Source organism: Dermacentor albipictus, chromosome 5, assembly GCF_038994185.2.
Source record: "Dermacentor albipictus isolate Rhodes 1998 colony chromosome 5, USDA_Dalb.pri_finalv2, whole genome shotgun sequence".
In the NCBI taxonomy this organism is placed as follows: Eukaryota; Metazoa; Arthropoda; class Arachnida; order Ixodida; family Ixodidae; genus Dermacentor; species Dermacentor albipictus.
In genome coordinates this window covers 104,255,199-104,269,995 of record NC_091825.1, presented here as the reverse complement: position 1 = coordinate 104,269,995, position 14,797 = coordinate 104,255,199, and the positions used below count along the sequence as shown (strand labels likewise).

The 14,797-nt window shown below is 48.1% G+C and overlaps 2 protein-coding genes across 3 annotated transcripts in view; one reads left to right on the top strand and one right to left on the bottom strand.

Moving 5' to 3' along the window:
- The window catches only part of LOC135905920 (transmembrane protein 135-like), a 192,189-nt gene that overhangs the window by 60,630 nt on the left and 116,762 nt on the right, over positions 1-14,797 (bottom strand). The window lies entirely within an intron of this gene.
- LOC135905914 (metabotropic glutamate receptor 1-like) overlaps positions 1-14,797 on the top strand; it is a 32,509-nt gene that overhangs the window by 15,795 nt on the left and 1,917 nt on the right. The window contains exons 3-6 of one of the 2 annotated variants that reach the window (XM_070538650.1): positions 1,282-1,509; positions 3,021-3,264; positions 12,482-12,643; positions 13,619-13,745. In XM_070538650.1, the coding sequence (XP_070394751.1) occupies positions 1,282-1,509; positions 3,021-3,264; positions 12,482-12,643; positions 13,619-13,745 (761 nt within the window). Of the gene's footprint in view, positions 1-1,281; positions 1,518-3,020; positions 3,265-12,459; positions 12,644-13,618; positions 13,746-14,797 lie in introns of both variants that reach the window. The other variant, XM_065437032.2, reaches the window with a different exon arrangement.

Genomic DNA, 14,797 nt, shown 5'->3' with positions numbered 1-14,797 from the left:
TCTTTACCGTCCCTCCAATGCACGGGACATGGGCGCTTTTGCATTTCGCCGCCATCGAAATGTAGCCGGCGTGGCCTGGATTTAATCCCGCGATATTATGCTTAGCAGCGCAACACCAAAACCGCTAAGCCACCGCGGCGGGTAGAATCGCTGCGTGGCGCCATCTCTCGAGATGACGCAAAACCTGCGCCGCGGAACTCGCGGGCCGCTGGCATTCAGCGCTCAGTGCCAAAAGATGACAACTAAGTGTATATAGCGCCCTGTATCTGCCTTTTGAACGTCGCTATTGGAAATGACAAATAAAACTTCAGCGTACCTGAAGTTACAGCTTGAGTTATATTGTGAACAAACGTTATGAACTCGGAAGCAATATTTTTTGTAACTTGTTTAGGTAGTAACTAGCCTATGTAATGCGGTGCTGTAAGAAGGGTTGGGGGCCACAGACCGCATTACTGTATGTTATGAGTGGCTGCCCGGATGATCTCGTTTTGTTCTCGCAAACTTGCCGAGATAACGGCTCTGGCTTTTGACTCAAGGCCACTTGAAGGTTGCCGACAAAAACCCTGCTATGGCAAGTTCAAGCTTCCCTTGAACACGGTGCCTTTAATACACGTCCTGTTGTCCATCAATCGCCGCTTCAGGTGCACACTGTTGAATTTGCAGTAGCAATGCGCATACATGCTATACGCGCTTGGTGTAGCCCCTGAGCTTCTAGTGTCGCGGTAAATGTGGCGCCATCTATTATGCACTCTGCTTATGCGGCTGCCGTCTCCGAAATTCCAGTGGGCAGCTTTGTGTCCTTTTCCGCTTTTATTGGTACGTGTGTGCGTGTGCGTGCATGTGTGTTTATACATATGACATCAAAAGAGGCCTCAGACAAGTTGACCATTTCGCGTGCGAACACTATTTAACTTGCTTGCTAAGTATAACTTGCTATCGCAAATAAAACTCATCACTGTCCGGAGATCGAACCCAAACGCCATCACCTTCCGCTGCCGTCGCTTTAGAAATTGAGCTAAGCAGGAGGCTAGCACATGTAAACAGAGAGAGAATTAGGTCAACATAGAATAGGTGAAATGAGTTTAATAGAAATCCGCAAAGCGGATCGTTAGATCTTGGCAAGCTGAATAGGTAGGCGATGTCTGCGGACATCCCGCAAGGTAAAGCATTCAATAAGAATTGTCGTAAACTTCAAAGCAGCATTTTTTAGTTTTCTGACTGAAGCGCACCTTGTGAGAGAGAGACTGGTTGTTGCCGCCTGACGAAGTAACGCCTACACAGCGATGCCTGGACGACGGACGCTAAACTTCTGGCCGGCTTGGAAGCCGAAGCCCTGGGAACCCTGGCACTGCGAGTGCACGTTAAGCCGGACCCGGACTTCGAAGTGTACTACACGCAACTCAACCCGGACGAGAACACGAGGAACCCGTGGTTCGCCGAGTTTTGGGAGACCTACTTCAACTGCAGCCTCGAAGACCGACCAGACTGCACACAAAACTGCAGACCCAGGTGCACAGGTGGGCTCAATATCGCGACCTGTGATGTGAGATTAAATGCTATTTCGAACGCTTATGTGGCCTGCTCGTGGAGAAGTAGACATTTGTTCTTAATTAGTCACCGAAGCTAAGTTATATACGTTGGTTTTATTGAACCGAGTGAGGCCACGAGAGCTTCACTGGGCATTCGAAAGAGAGTGATAATAACGTGACTAGAAGTTGCAAGCTTTTAACATAACGTTGGCTTATTCCAGCGGAAGCAGGCTTGCGCTTGCATATCATGCAAATCAGTTATGCCACTGAGTCGAAGTACCTTTCTTGTTTTCTTGCGGAAAGAGAGAGAGATAGAAAGAGAGAGAGATAGCTTCATACCTGGTATTGGCTAAAGATTACTGTAAATTCTGCTGTGTTTGTGGAAGCCGGTAGGAGCCCAGAGCTTATAATTCTATACGGCTTCACTTGAGCTCTCTCTTCACAGATTTGACAACACGACCCGTCACTAACACAAACCGGTCACAACATCGAAAACACGCAAGTGCCCGAGATTAACATCTACGAAATTCGATCCAAGTATGAATTCAAATTATCATTTGGAAAAAAAAAACGCACGCCAGAGGTGCGTTTCACTGACATCGATGGCAGCCGCAGCATTTCACTCAGTGAGACTCGCAAGGTACGCCGCCCAATGAATGAGAGCAGTGATTCGTCCAGTGACAACGTAACCTGCTGTGCTTTCGTTAAACTTGTGTTTTGCTATGCAGCAAATCGCGAAAAGCGGGGAAACAGTAAGGGCACATATGGCCAGAGCAATGTGCGTCGTCTCTCCTCGTCCGCGCTGTACATACGTGTTTTTTACTATGACACATATGGCACTGAAAGAAAGAAGGAAACAAATAAACAAAAGAAAGAAAAATGAATGAATGAATGAACACAGGGCTTCGTGTGTCTTTCTGTGTCCCCACTTTCCGCACAGGGCCTAAATTTGTCATGAAATGGAGATTCGCCCAAGCTACCACCATGTTTGCCTTGCGTGTGTCTTTTGCTTAAACTGCAGGATTAAAGCTATACTGACTATTGAGAATAACAGCACAGTACCCTGAAGAATGCTCTTGATACGAAATAAGGGGGCTCTGATGGTGTACGGAAAATATATATATCTTTTTTTACAGCAAGCACTTTGGCAACCACGTCTCGTAACTCGCACAATGTTGCGCAGTTTTCGCGAAGCATTTCTCGAACATGAACGCTCGGGCTCTCCCGCCGATTCCAGAGCTGAACATGCTCCAAGGTATAACTTCCGAAGCACTAAAACTCGAAGTGCTGCGTTCGAATCCCTGAAGCACAAAACGAAAGCGATACCTTTTTCTTTGTGTGTGTGTGTGTGTGTGCGTGTGCATGTGCGTGTGTGTGTGTGTGTGTGTGTGTGTGCGTGCGTGCGTGTGTGCGTGCGTGTGTGTGTGTGCGTGTGTGTATTTGTACCCACTCCGCTTGGCCCGCCCCCTCGTCCGCTATATGCCAACGCAGGCAACGAATCCCTGGCGGACAACTTCCACCAGGACGAGATGGTGTCGGGCGTCAAGAGCGCGGTGTACATGGTGGCGTACGCGCTGCACGACATGCTGCAAGACTACTGCGGCCAGGGAGCCCGCCTGCCGGGCGACAACTGCACGCGACAGGTGCACGTGTCCGGCGACCGGTTCGTCGAGTACCTGAGAAACGTCAGCGGCGTCCACAGGGGCGACGCCGTCGAGATGTACGCCAACGCTTGGTACGTGCACGCGTGTGCCCTGCTGGAACGTCTCCGCACTGCCGGCCAATAAGTCTGTGCGTCTTCCGCAGCGTTCTTGCGGATTTCGCAGCGGTTGCTCATCAGCTTCCCCTCTTCTGCGTCATAGAAAGAGCGCTTGCTCGAAGTACATTATGGGCTTTTACGTGCCAAAACTATAACCTGATTATGAGGCACACGCCTTAGTGGGGGACTCCGGAAATTTCGACCACCTTGGGTTCTTTAACGTGCACCTAAATCTAAGTACACGGGTGTTTTCGCATTTCGCCCCCATCGAAATGCGGCCGCCGTGGCCGGGATTCGATCCCGCGACCTCGTGCTCAGCAGCCTAACACCATAGCCACTGAGCAACCACGGCGGGTCGTTTTACACTTGACTATGAGCAATCCCGGCCAGACGAATTTTCGTCGAACTCTTGATTTCATTGTAGTATGTTCCGTTCATGCGGTTCGAAAATTGCGCTGTATGTGAGCAAACTGCAGAGGTGTGAATAATAATAATAATAATAATAATAATAATAATAATAATAATAATAATAATAATAATAATAATAATTCATATTAATTTTTATTCATGACATGAATGTCTCAGCCCGTATAAGCCATAAGGCTTGGCTCGCGTGGCTGGGCAGTCCCAACGTGGTGCACATTTGTTAGCCTGGTAACAAAGTAAACCAATTAGCAAGAGGGATGACTCCCTTGCGAAAACAAAGCAGCAATAAAATAAAACAAAGTCATAACAATAATAACTACAGTGATTCGGTACAAGCTAATATAAAATAAGAGTACGTCCTACATTACAATAATTTTTAGAAATATACCATGAATCATCAAAAATTGCTCATGCTAAACAAGCTCAGTGAACAATGAACCAATCTGGATGTAGTCTGTCAAATCAGGCAGACCGTGAGTTGGTTACCTTCGGAAAGTTGATAACTGCTAGCTGCATTCAAGGCTTGCACGTGCACATTGCTATTTAGCTGTGCATGCGCATATAGCTGATTGTACGTAGTCTTTAATCTCTAAAAAAAAGTTTTTATAAAGCTGAGCAACTATTAGAATTTGCGCAGCAATAACAGGCGAGTTTACGTGCACTGGTATAACACCGATTTACTAATGTCACACCTACAATACTTACTGCTAAAATAATATTCTATTTATACTATATTTGGGCCTTCATGTTCAAGAGAACAAAGTCAGCAATGTTTATTCCTAAAATCTGCAATAGTTATTTAGCTGTGGCGGCTGTTAAAGAATGTTCACCGACTCTTACGATACTCACTAATGCGGAATTTGAGAGCAGCTCTATACGTATTTTCATTTCGCGATATATTGGCTGGCACGAACATTCTGTCTCGTGCAGCAGTTGCAAACAGAGCGAAGTGTGGCGCGACTGCCTCGCTATTCTGGAGATCGCAAGAGGCAGCGCGTGGGTGTCGCGTGGCCGCGATTCACAGCAGCCGCCGCAGACGGACCGCCCAGACGACACGCGCTACTCTGGCGCCATCTCGTAGCCATCGTCGCTGCACTACGCTTTTCTTCTCACGTTTTCTCCGTACCCTCCTCCTCCGCTTTCCGCCTTTCGTCTACCATCCACCGCTGCGCTCCGCGCTCGCTCTTTCATCCTTCGCTGTGCTCGTTCGCTCGGTTACGCCGACGCTCGCCGCAAGGACGGCCGCTTAAGAGCTGCGCTCTAAAAAAGAAATTCCCTGTCAATCTTCTTCAGTACATATACCCTGCTCGAAGTGGAGGCGACGGCCAGGTACCTCTGGCCAACCTTTTATTCTCATCCGTCTATTCCAAATATGCGCGTATATTTATATATGCCCCTTTCTCGAAAGCACTTCCTACTGGGTACATGTGCTGAGCACGAGGTCGCGGGATCGCATCCCGGCCACGGCGGCCGCATTTCGATGGGGGCGAAATGCGAAAACACCCGTGTTCTTAGATTTAGGTGCACGTTAAAGAACCCCAGGTGGTCAAAATTTCCGGAGTCCCCCACTACGGCGTGCCTCATAATCAGAAAGTGGTTTTGGCACGTAAAACCCCATATATTATTATTATTACTGGGTACATGGAATGCCACTGTGCGCGTCCGCTTAGTTCGCGGAATAAGTTGGCTCGGTAAGCTGTGCGGGTGAACTGCGCAGGACAGGCCACAGTTTCGCCAATTTCTCGTTGTTGTGGACTCAAATCGTTACTTTATTCCCGCCTGCCTGCGTTCAACTTCTTTTTTTTCTTTACTCGGTGTGCTTTATTATAAGAAAAAAAAGAAAGAGCCCTCTCACGCACACCAATTACTTGAAATGTTCTAGATCTGTTTCTTTCCTACAACACGTGCAAGCGATCAAAAAGCAAACCCGGCCCTGCATTTGTGAGGAGCGCTTCCTGGCGGTTCTGTTCTATTCATATGTTACTACCCGTCGCGCAGAGCGGACAGTAGCGGTGATAATGACGGCGTACCAAACATTAACCAAGGGCAAAACTATGAAAGTGGGAAAAAAAGGATTTAAAGAAAGATAATGCGCCTGGCTAACGTAGCGCATAACATCACGCTTGATTTCTCGGAAAAACGAACTGGTGCTTTTTGAAAACAAAGACAGGGATGAAGCGAAAGATGTTCAATAAATGATCTCATACCGCAATTCCTCTTCTCCCAGTTCACTATCGCATATAGCTTCTCTCCCTCTCTCACTTTTTTTAATAGGAAAAGCTTCAAATATATTTGGCTGTGGACGTGTGACGCCTGCCATTACATTTATGAGTAAAAGAGAATTTTTTTTTTAAAAAAGAGCAGACGAACGATATATGAACACCAAATTTATGTCGGAATTTATTCGAGCCCGAACCACGTGCCTGACGTTACAGTATCGGGAAGGCGCGTGCATTGAACAGTATTGCATAGAATTTACTTGGAAGGCCGGATTCAATCATTGCCTGCTGAAATAGAGTCGCGTTCATCGGCACGAAGCGTTACGAAAGCACCTTTTGCTCGCGCCGCATTAACCACGACGGGTTTCGTAGTAGTATGTGGCTTCTAAGGATGAAAGTGTGAAGAGATAAGTACAGCGCCGTAAGTGACTCTCATGATGAATCTATGAAGAGATAAGTGCAGCCCCGTAATTGACTCTCGGACGAGTTGACCTAGGCCGAGAGTAAGTTACGGCGCCCTTCACTTATCTCTCCATACATTCATACTTAAAAGCCACATGCTACTACAAAACACGGTCAGGCATGTAGCCACATGCCCATACTATTAAAGCACTGCACTGTGCTTCGTGTTTTCTACAAAGAAGAGATTGCCTCGATGTTCCACAGTTGTTGAACGTTCATGTGTCACCCCTCCTATCAAATGGTTGGTACTGGCTATAACGAAAACATACAGCGTCATGCCAGCCGATGACGAAGGGCACACAGAATGAGAACTGAAAAGAATCCTTGCATCATACAGCCCCTGGGCTCATATTTACGAAAAAAAGAAAGCTTTTCTTTAACAAGGAACGTTACCTGATTTGCTATCGTTCGAGCGCCGCCCACTCATGCATGATCTTGGATGAGTGGCAGGAGGTGATCACGCATGATCACCCTGCAAGAATACACTTAGTGGACTGTCCGTTTCGGCCACCGCTGATTGGTTGGAGCCAGTGACGTAGCCGGGGGTGGCATACCGGGCACGTCCCCCCTCCCCCTCCGAAATTTCCGTGTTAGTATGTGGCATAGGACGGCCGCGCACGTTCTATATCTAGGCAACCTACGGTGGGTTCGAAGGCTAGCGGACCTCAGATTGATCATGGGCATCGAGTGAGCTGTGTTCTCGCGCGCCTAGTTCGCGCTGAAATGAAAGGCAGCACGAAGGCGAATTCGCTCGCCGCTGCTGGCCGCTCATCACGCCAGCGTTCTGACGGCGAGTGTCCGCGGCCCAACGTTACTAGACTAGCTTCAGTTTTAAAACTCGGCGCCGTTGCGCGGAACCGCCACCCGCCCGCGCCTTCGTGGCGCTGCAGTCGCGCCCGGCTTCACTTCCTCACTAGCCGGCTACGCGGGCGGGCCGGACTAAGCACGCGGTGCAGCGTATTGTGTGGTTCGTTGTTGAAGGCGAATTTCAGCAAGCATGTAATCCGCGAAACTGCAGCTTTCGCCGAGTTTATTGAGAATATAAGCAGACGATGCCGACGTGCTGCGCACCTGGCTGCATAGGCGGCTATCGGAACGATGTCGACAGTTCGGCGCGCCGCTTTTTCTGTGCCTCCAGCAATGCGACGCTTCCCTCGGCGTGGAACAGAGCCATTCCTTGTGCCGACCGGCACACGCGCTCGTGCCACTGCTCCCACGTTCATCGTCGTCTTCCACAGCTGGCTGCGTTGCCGTTCATCATTCCAGCGTAGAATTTCACTTCTGTCATCGTAATGGGGACGCCGGGTTTACGGTGGGAGGGGCCATTGCTTAAGGCAGTATGAGCCACTCATTGTCTTACGTAACGGATAAATTTAATTTCTGAGCACATCTAATTTTGAATAATCGCAAATCGGGCGAAGGCAGCGAACCACGCCTCCGAGCAAACTCGAGACATTGAAAGCAAGCGACAACGGCGGACTACGGGCATACCGTCAGTGACGTCGTTCTCTCCGTCGCAGCCGATTGTGTGTGTTACCGCATAATTCAGAAATACTTTAATGAATCCTCTAGATTAACCCAGTGATAAACACGGGCCGCACGTTTCAGCTTCGCTGGTTAACCATCTTCACGGAGTGGAAGAGCAGATGATATTTTTTGTGTGTGTATTTGTGGCTTGTGTGTTCAAAGACTGACCTCATCTTTCTTTTTGTTGCGCCTCTTTGGCATGGCGAGAAGCCTCGGTGGGGATGAAGATCATCCTACAATCACACACTTTGGCCAAATGTTCAGGCTTCTGAGCCTAAACTGCGCGAAACGTTAAGACGGCAGGAAGAAACACAGCTTCCGCGCTTCGCTGTATGCGTTTCTTTCTTTCGTGCAGTTTACCCTTCTTTCAGTATGAACCAACTGGCCCGATAAATCTTATTGCTGTAGGTGGATACCGCTTTCTCATAGTATCACTAATTCGGACAAGGGAGAACGCCAGCGAGCGTGAAACACGCGCAAACTGCCCGTCCGCACGAGCTGAAGACTGCGGCGAGGCGTCTGCAGTAGAGCCCGATGGAACGGCGCTGCCATCTGGCGGCTGTCACAGAAGTGGCGACACCGGCTGTAAGCGCGCGGGCGGAGAGTTTTACAACTGAAGCTAGTCTAGTAACGTTGCCGCGGCCATCGAATGAAATGTGTTCGTGCTTGCTTGTGCGCGTGACAACGGGCTTGTTAATTTAGTTGGCAATCGAATGTTTACAGCAGTTTATGCAGGTGATAAAACGACTAACCCTACTTGGTATGGCTGTCTAATAGTTTGCTATCGCAATCAAGCTTCGCCTTTGGGGCGATACTGTGACTTTTTCTTCTCCATAGAAGAGCATCGCGGTTTCCGCAACATTGAACACTGCCTGATAAAACGAAAAGTTAAGATTACCGATGTCAAAAAGCGGAAAATGATTGAATTTTATAACTTACAACAATGAAGCTGGCTATCCGTAACAAATTCTTACTATTTAGCCCCCCCACCCAATACATACATATATATATATATATATATATATATATATATATATATATATATATATATATATATATATATATATATATATATATATAAATAACGGTAGGAGGTAGGAGGGTGTATTCTCGGTTTGCTTTTCCTTCATGCACCGTGAATTTATACTTGCACCTTTCACATCTGCGAAGTGACATTGCCACCACTCGATGACATTCGACAGTTTTATCTTAGCGTTTACGGTCCGCTCAGCTTAGACTGGCATATGCTAGGAATCCACACACAGCCGCTTAGCCTCAAGGCTAGCGCGCGTGCGCATACGCCGATGCCTACAGCGCAACATAGAACACTTCCCTCGCTTCGCTATTGCTAAGGATGTTTCGAGGCAAAGCCTCCGAGAACATAGATGTGTGTCTTCCACGGGCCAAAAATTCAGCCGAAGGAAAGCTTAATTCGCGTAAATAATACGCGGAACGCAGCTGTCACAAAATGTTGTGTAGTTTCGCCTTTGCTCCCTCGCCAACCTCAACCTGTGCAACCTTACAAACGGAGCAGCTGCGCAGCTAGGCTTGCGGCGAATTGCCTCGAAATCCGTGCATGATAAGCGGAAATGCCAGTGCTATTGGGAATATGGAGGCAACAGACTGCATCGCTCGTGCGAATTGTGCAGCTTTTGCGTGGCAGCTGGGTCAAACGCAGAATTTTGCTTTTAATGCCGCACGCGCGAACCTCCATGCACAAGGCGAGAGACATTGCACAGGTGGCACTTATCCGAAGGCTGCAAGCTTTTCGTTTCGATCGAAATACATTCGCCTATAAGGCATAAGCAGAAATATCGCAACTTTCACAGGCTGTAGCATGACGCTGCTGTATGCATCCAACGTGGCGGTCGGAGTTACGAAGTGTAGATTGAAAGGACGAAGTGGCGTTTGCGCCTGTGTAAGCAAATCAGTCAAATAAATGTGTTTCGCACTCTGTGGCCGCACAGGAAGACCGACTCTAGATGCATGTTTAAATACCGGTGGTGCGCTTTCATTGCATTCCCTTGATCTGGAAACAGCTGAAGGCTCAAGTCGCGGCCAGCGGCGAACAAAACCAGCGGAAGGTCAAATTAGTAATCTTTTAAAGAAATATTACCGCGCGCTTCGGCTTTACATTTTCGGTCTTTGAATAATACAAATGAGATGCAGATAACATGCAAGGACGACTAAAAAAAGTGCAATCAGCAAAGAAAACCAGACAAAAGGACGGTGATACAGTGATTGCGGGAGGAGTGAAGGTCAGGGTTTATAGTAAAGGTACTTTCCAGGCACCCGAGGCTCGGAAGAATCTGACGGGACGTTTTGAACGCGCCGATTTCGTGACTTTCCGGGGCATGAACAGATTTCTTCCCAGTTAAAATAGTGTCCTGCATGCAGGCACGACGGCATCGAGCGGAGATGCAAAGCGCGAGAAGTGCGAAATGATCCCTTGCCTGTTATACTCCGGAAGAAGTCGTCGGGAACAAAATCTGCGCTGCATATACTTTCACGGGCTCTGTTACTGGCTTGTCTATGCGAAGTTTGATCGCCCACTCCTTTTTCAAGCGCTTGTCCGAAGGGAACGAATGTAGGCTTACTTCGCCTCTCACTGCATGGAGCGTATTGACGCACGCGGCAAATTCGGGTGCTTTTATACTTTTCGTTCATCTTCAACAACTCAACTAAAATATCGAGACAGCGCACAGTGTTGGCGAGACGACCGCAATGCAAGCGATTGCACCTGGTCGCGCCGAACCAGTTCCGACAGCTCGATAATCTCAACAGAGCTTCCGGCGGCCGCCGCTCGACGGCGCCACTGTCTGTGACAGTTGCGAATAGCACCGCATTTTCCGTGCCTTTCTGCCCATTTGCAATTGTTGTAAGGGGTAAAGGAATTGGAGCGAAAAACATACGAAGAAACAAAACAGATGAAGCGCTCACATTTGCAACCGACAATGTAGGAAGCGAAATGTGGTTTTACATCATCATCATCAGCCTGGCTACGCCCACTGCAGGGCAAAGGCCTCTCCCATACTTCTCCAACTACCCCGGTCATGTGCTAATTGTGGCCATGTTGTCCCTGCAAACTTCTTAACCTCATCCGGCCACCTACTTTTCTGCCGCCCCCTGCTACGCTTCCATTCTCTTGGAACCCAGTCCGTAAACCTTAATGACCACCGGTTATCTTCCCTCCTCATTACATGCCTTGCCCATGCCCATTTGTTTTTCTTGATTTCAACTAATATGTCGTTAACTCGCGTTTGTTCCCTCACCCAATCTTCTCTCTTCTTATCCCCTTAATGTTACACCCATCATTCTTCTTTCCATAACTCATTGCGTCGTCCTCAATTTAAGTAGAACCCTCTTCGTAAGCCTCCAGGTTTCTGCCCCGCAGGTGAGTACCGGTAAGACACAGCTGTTACACGCTTTGCTCTTGGGGGATAATGGCAACCTGCTGTTCATGATCTCAGAATGCCTGCCAAACGCACCCCAGCTCATTCTTATTCTCCTGATTATTTCAGTATCGTGATCCGGATCCGCGGTGACTACCTGCCCTAAGTAGATGTATTCCCTCACCACTTCTAGTGCCTCGCTGCCTAAACTAAACTGTTGTTCTCTCCCCCCCCCCCCTCCGAGGCTGTTAAACATTTAGTTTTCTGCAGATTAATTTTAGACCCACCCTTCTGCTTTGCCTGTCCAGGTCAGTGAACATGCATTGCAATTGCTCCTCTAAGCTACTAAGCAAGGCGATATCATCACCGAATAGCAAGTTACTAAGGTATTCTCCGTTAACTCTTATCTCCAATTCTTCCCAATCCAGGCCTCTGTATACCTCCTGTAAGCACGCTGCGAATAGCAAATACGCATGTGGAAATCCAGTGCTCATGGGGCACTTACATTCACCATCGCGTTTATGTGGACAATAAAGAGAAACGCCAGTCCAGTTTTTATCCTGATAAACATTTTTCTTCGAAACCCTAGTGTCGTTAATTTCGGTGTAACATGTTGATTACTAGCAATGAGAATGAAGGCTAAGCTTTCTTTTTAATCTCACGCCATCACCATAGCACAGGAACGACAGTGTGACGTCACAGATTTCAAAGTATCTTTTAGTATCTGTGCTGTGGCAGTGCAGTAAACATTCTCGAAATTTGCTAGTTCCAGGCTCATTTAATATACAATGTAGGTCCAAGACAATGAGCAAAACGAGAACAATGTGAAAGCCAGAGGCGACGTTTCGACAACTGGACTTGTCAGCAAATATGCTGCCGACGATGGCACAATGAGCCGGAAGCCACTATGATGCCGCGCCGTTTCCAGAGCATGATGGTGTATTACGCCCTAGTGTGATTCTCAGCGCTGTACCACAGAGAAGTTTAGTGAATAAGATAGCAGTACTTCTTTCTTTCTTTGTGTCTCCGCACCAAAATTGTGCTGCTCAAGCCCCCCGCGCCATACGAAGAATAAGTCTTCATTCCTTCCTTCCGTATGTCATCCTCCTTTTTCTCTTTACTTTTTTTTTTCCTTATGCCCACAGCTACGACATCGTCAACTTCCAGGCGCTGGAAGACGGGCAGTACGAGTTCGTCGACGTGGCCATCTGGTCGGACGAGGAACGGATCTTCATGCACGGAGAGCCCAGGTGGAGCGACAAAGATGAGCACGACGACGAGGTTCCGGTCTCGCAGTGCGGAAAGCCGTGTCCGCGAGGGTACATCAAGGTACGAGGACGAAAGAAAAGGGGAGGGGGAATTAGCGAGAAAGAGAGATGAACGTATAGTGGTCAATGGTGGCGCTGCGCTTCAGTGGCTTTGAGAGCTCGAATGGATGGATGGATGGAAAACTTTAATAAGGTCCCGAGGTACGCGACTAAGCGCGCTGCGGGCCGCTCCCACGTTGGGACAGTCAGGCCTTGCCCGACCGCTGCATCATGGGCCCTCTGGACAGCCCATAGTTGCGCCCCGGCATCGGGGCTCTTGATAGCGGAGAGCCACTTGTCCTCATTTGTTTTTTCTGTGGCTCGTAAAGATATTTTTTTTTTCTTTCGGGAATGCGGGAACGCCAGAAAACTTGTGTCAAGATGATTGTGTGACAGACGTACAGGGGTCATGTTCTCGCTGGAGATCGGCAGAGAATTCACTTTGGTGTTAAAAAGTGGAGAGGGAAAACTGGTCGGGCGTGCAAGTTAGTGCACACGTGGCAGGTCACTTCTTTTTTGCTGCATTCCAAGAGCTGGCAGCAGCTTTGCACTGCCGAGCAATGTGAACGACGTAGCATTTAGGTGGCAGGTGGTTCCACGCTCCTTCAGATTCCAGACGTCGAACATGTCCCCGTGCGAATGAGCCATTAGTAAATGTTGAAGTAAATAAAAATTGCGCGCACACGCTGCCATTTTCGACGCATGTTGCCGACCATAGGGAGCTGGAGCATAACTGTCAAAAGTGTTGTGTAGTGCTTGCTCTACAGTGTTGCGTGTTAAGCGTTTGCAAGATGCGAAGGCGCTACACGTTGCGGCAGCTCAGTGCACGAGGTCGCGACTTCGAATTCCGGTCGATGGGGACAGGCCACGAGACATGAGGTGGTCGAAACTAACATAACTAACAACAGCATAACTAACGTAAGTCCTCTACTAGGGCGCCCCTCATTGCGAACTGTGCAGCTTGGGGAGCTTACAGACCCAATAATTTAATTTCCAGGTGCCAGAGAGCAACACGAACCTCTGCTGCTGGAAATGCGTCCAGTGCGGCAGCAACCAATACGTGTACAGCGAGTACCGATGTGGCAACTGCGAAAGTGGCACTTGGCCCAACGCTACTCTCAACGGTCAGTGCACGTGTCCATACGACGTTTAGAAAGTTATACATAGGTGTTCTGTGGTTATACGGGTGACAGCCGGTGGAAAATGCACGTTTGCCTGTAGCTTGGCCTACTAGAAGGAACTGCGGAGGTAAGCTGTTAACATAATAAGAAACGAAGTTTCAGAGCTAGTTATAATAAACAGCGTGCACGATTTTACAAAATATTTGCTTGCACCGAGTCATTTTAAGCTGTCCACGTGTTCGTCATAGAATGTGATACCAACGTGCGTTCGCTGCTCTAATAACGCAGCTAAGCTATTCAACTATTATTTTGTTATGATGTTCACTGAAGTGAAGGGTTAATTAAGTCCTTAGCGGGGAAATTGGCCATCTTGGTTACGGCGCGTTCTTTTTTTTTTTTTTTTCGTGAGAAAGTCTGCCTGCGGAATTAATGTGGGCCTTCGGAAACTGGCAACAGTTTCAGGAGGTCCCTCTCCAAACTTGCGGCAGAGCACATTAGTCATTCAGTTATTTTACTGAAAGTCGTCTTTGTATAATGTGGGACAAAGCCAGGTGAAGCATCAATGAATTTTGCGAGAGAATTCGAAGACGAACGTTGCAAGAGTGGCGCAGGTATCGGGACCCCTACCAAGCGGATGCGCCTCGAGCACTGGCTTACTTCAACTCCGAAATCCCAGCATGCGTTGTGGTGTAAATGATGTAGGAGCTGATCAGCAAATATTAGTTAATCAGTTATTCCAAATTCGCTGACGTTCACCACCGCAATAGTAATTCTTTACGAAAAAGAGGACGTTATTATCTCTCCATTAATTGTACTGCCCTTAAGATTTTTCATTTTTCGCATTCGAAAAACAACGCATATTTTCACGCATATCGAGCATCACCGAGATGGGTTGATCACAACTCGACATACATTAACAGAATATTCACACATGTACCACACAACTTGCCTTTCTTTGGTGTTGTACTCGAGTGCAATAACAACTACTTGTCTGGGCTCCGGGACTAAATGTGGTCATCAGTGGCACTCAGTTTCAAGCGCACTCGTACATACCT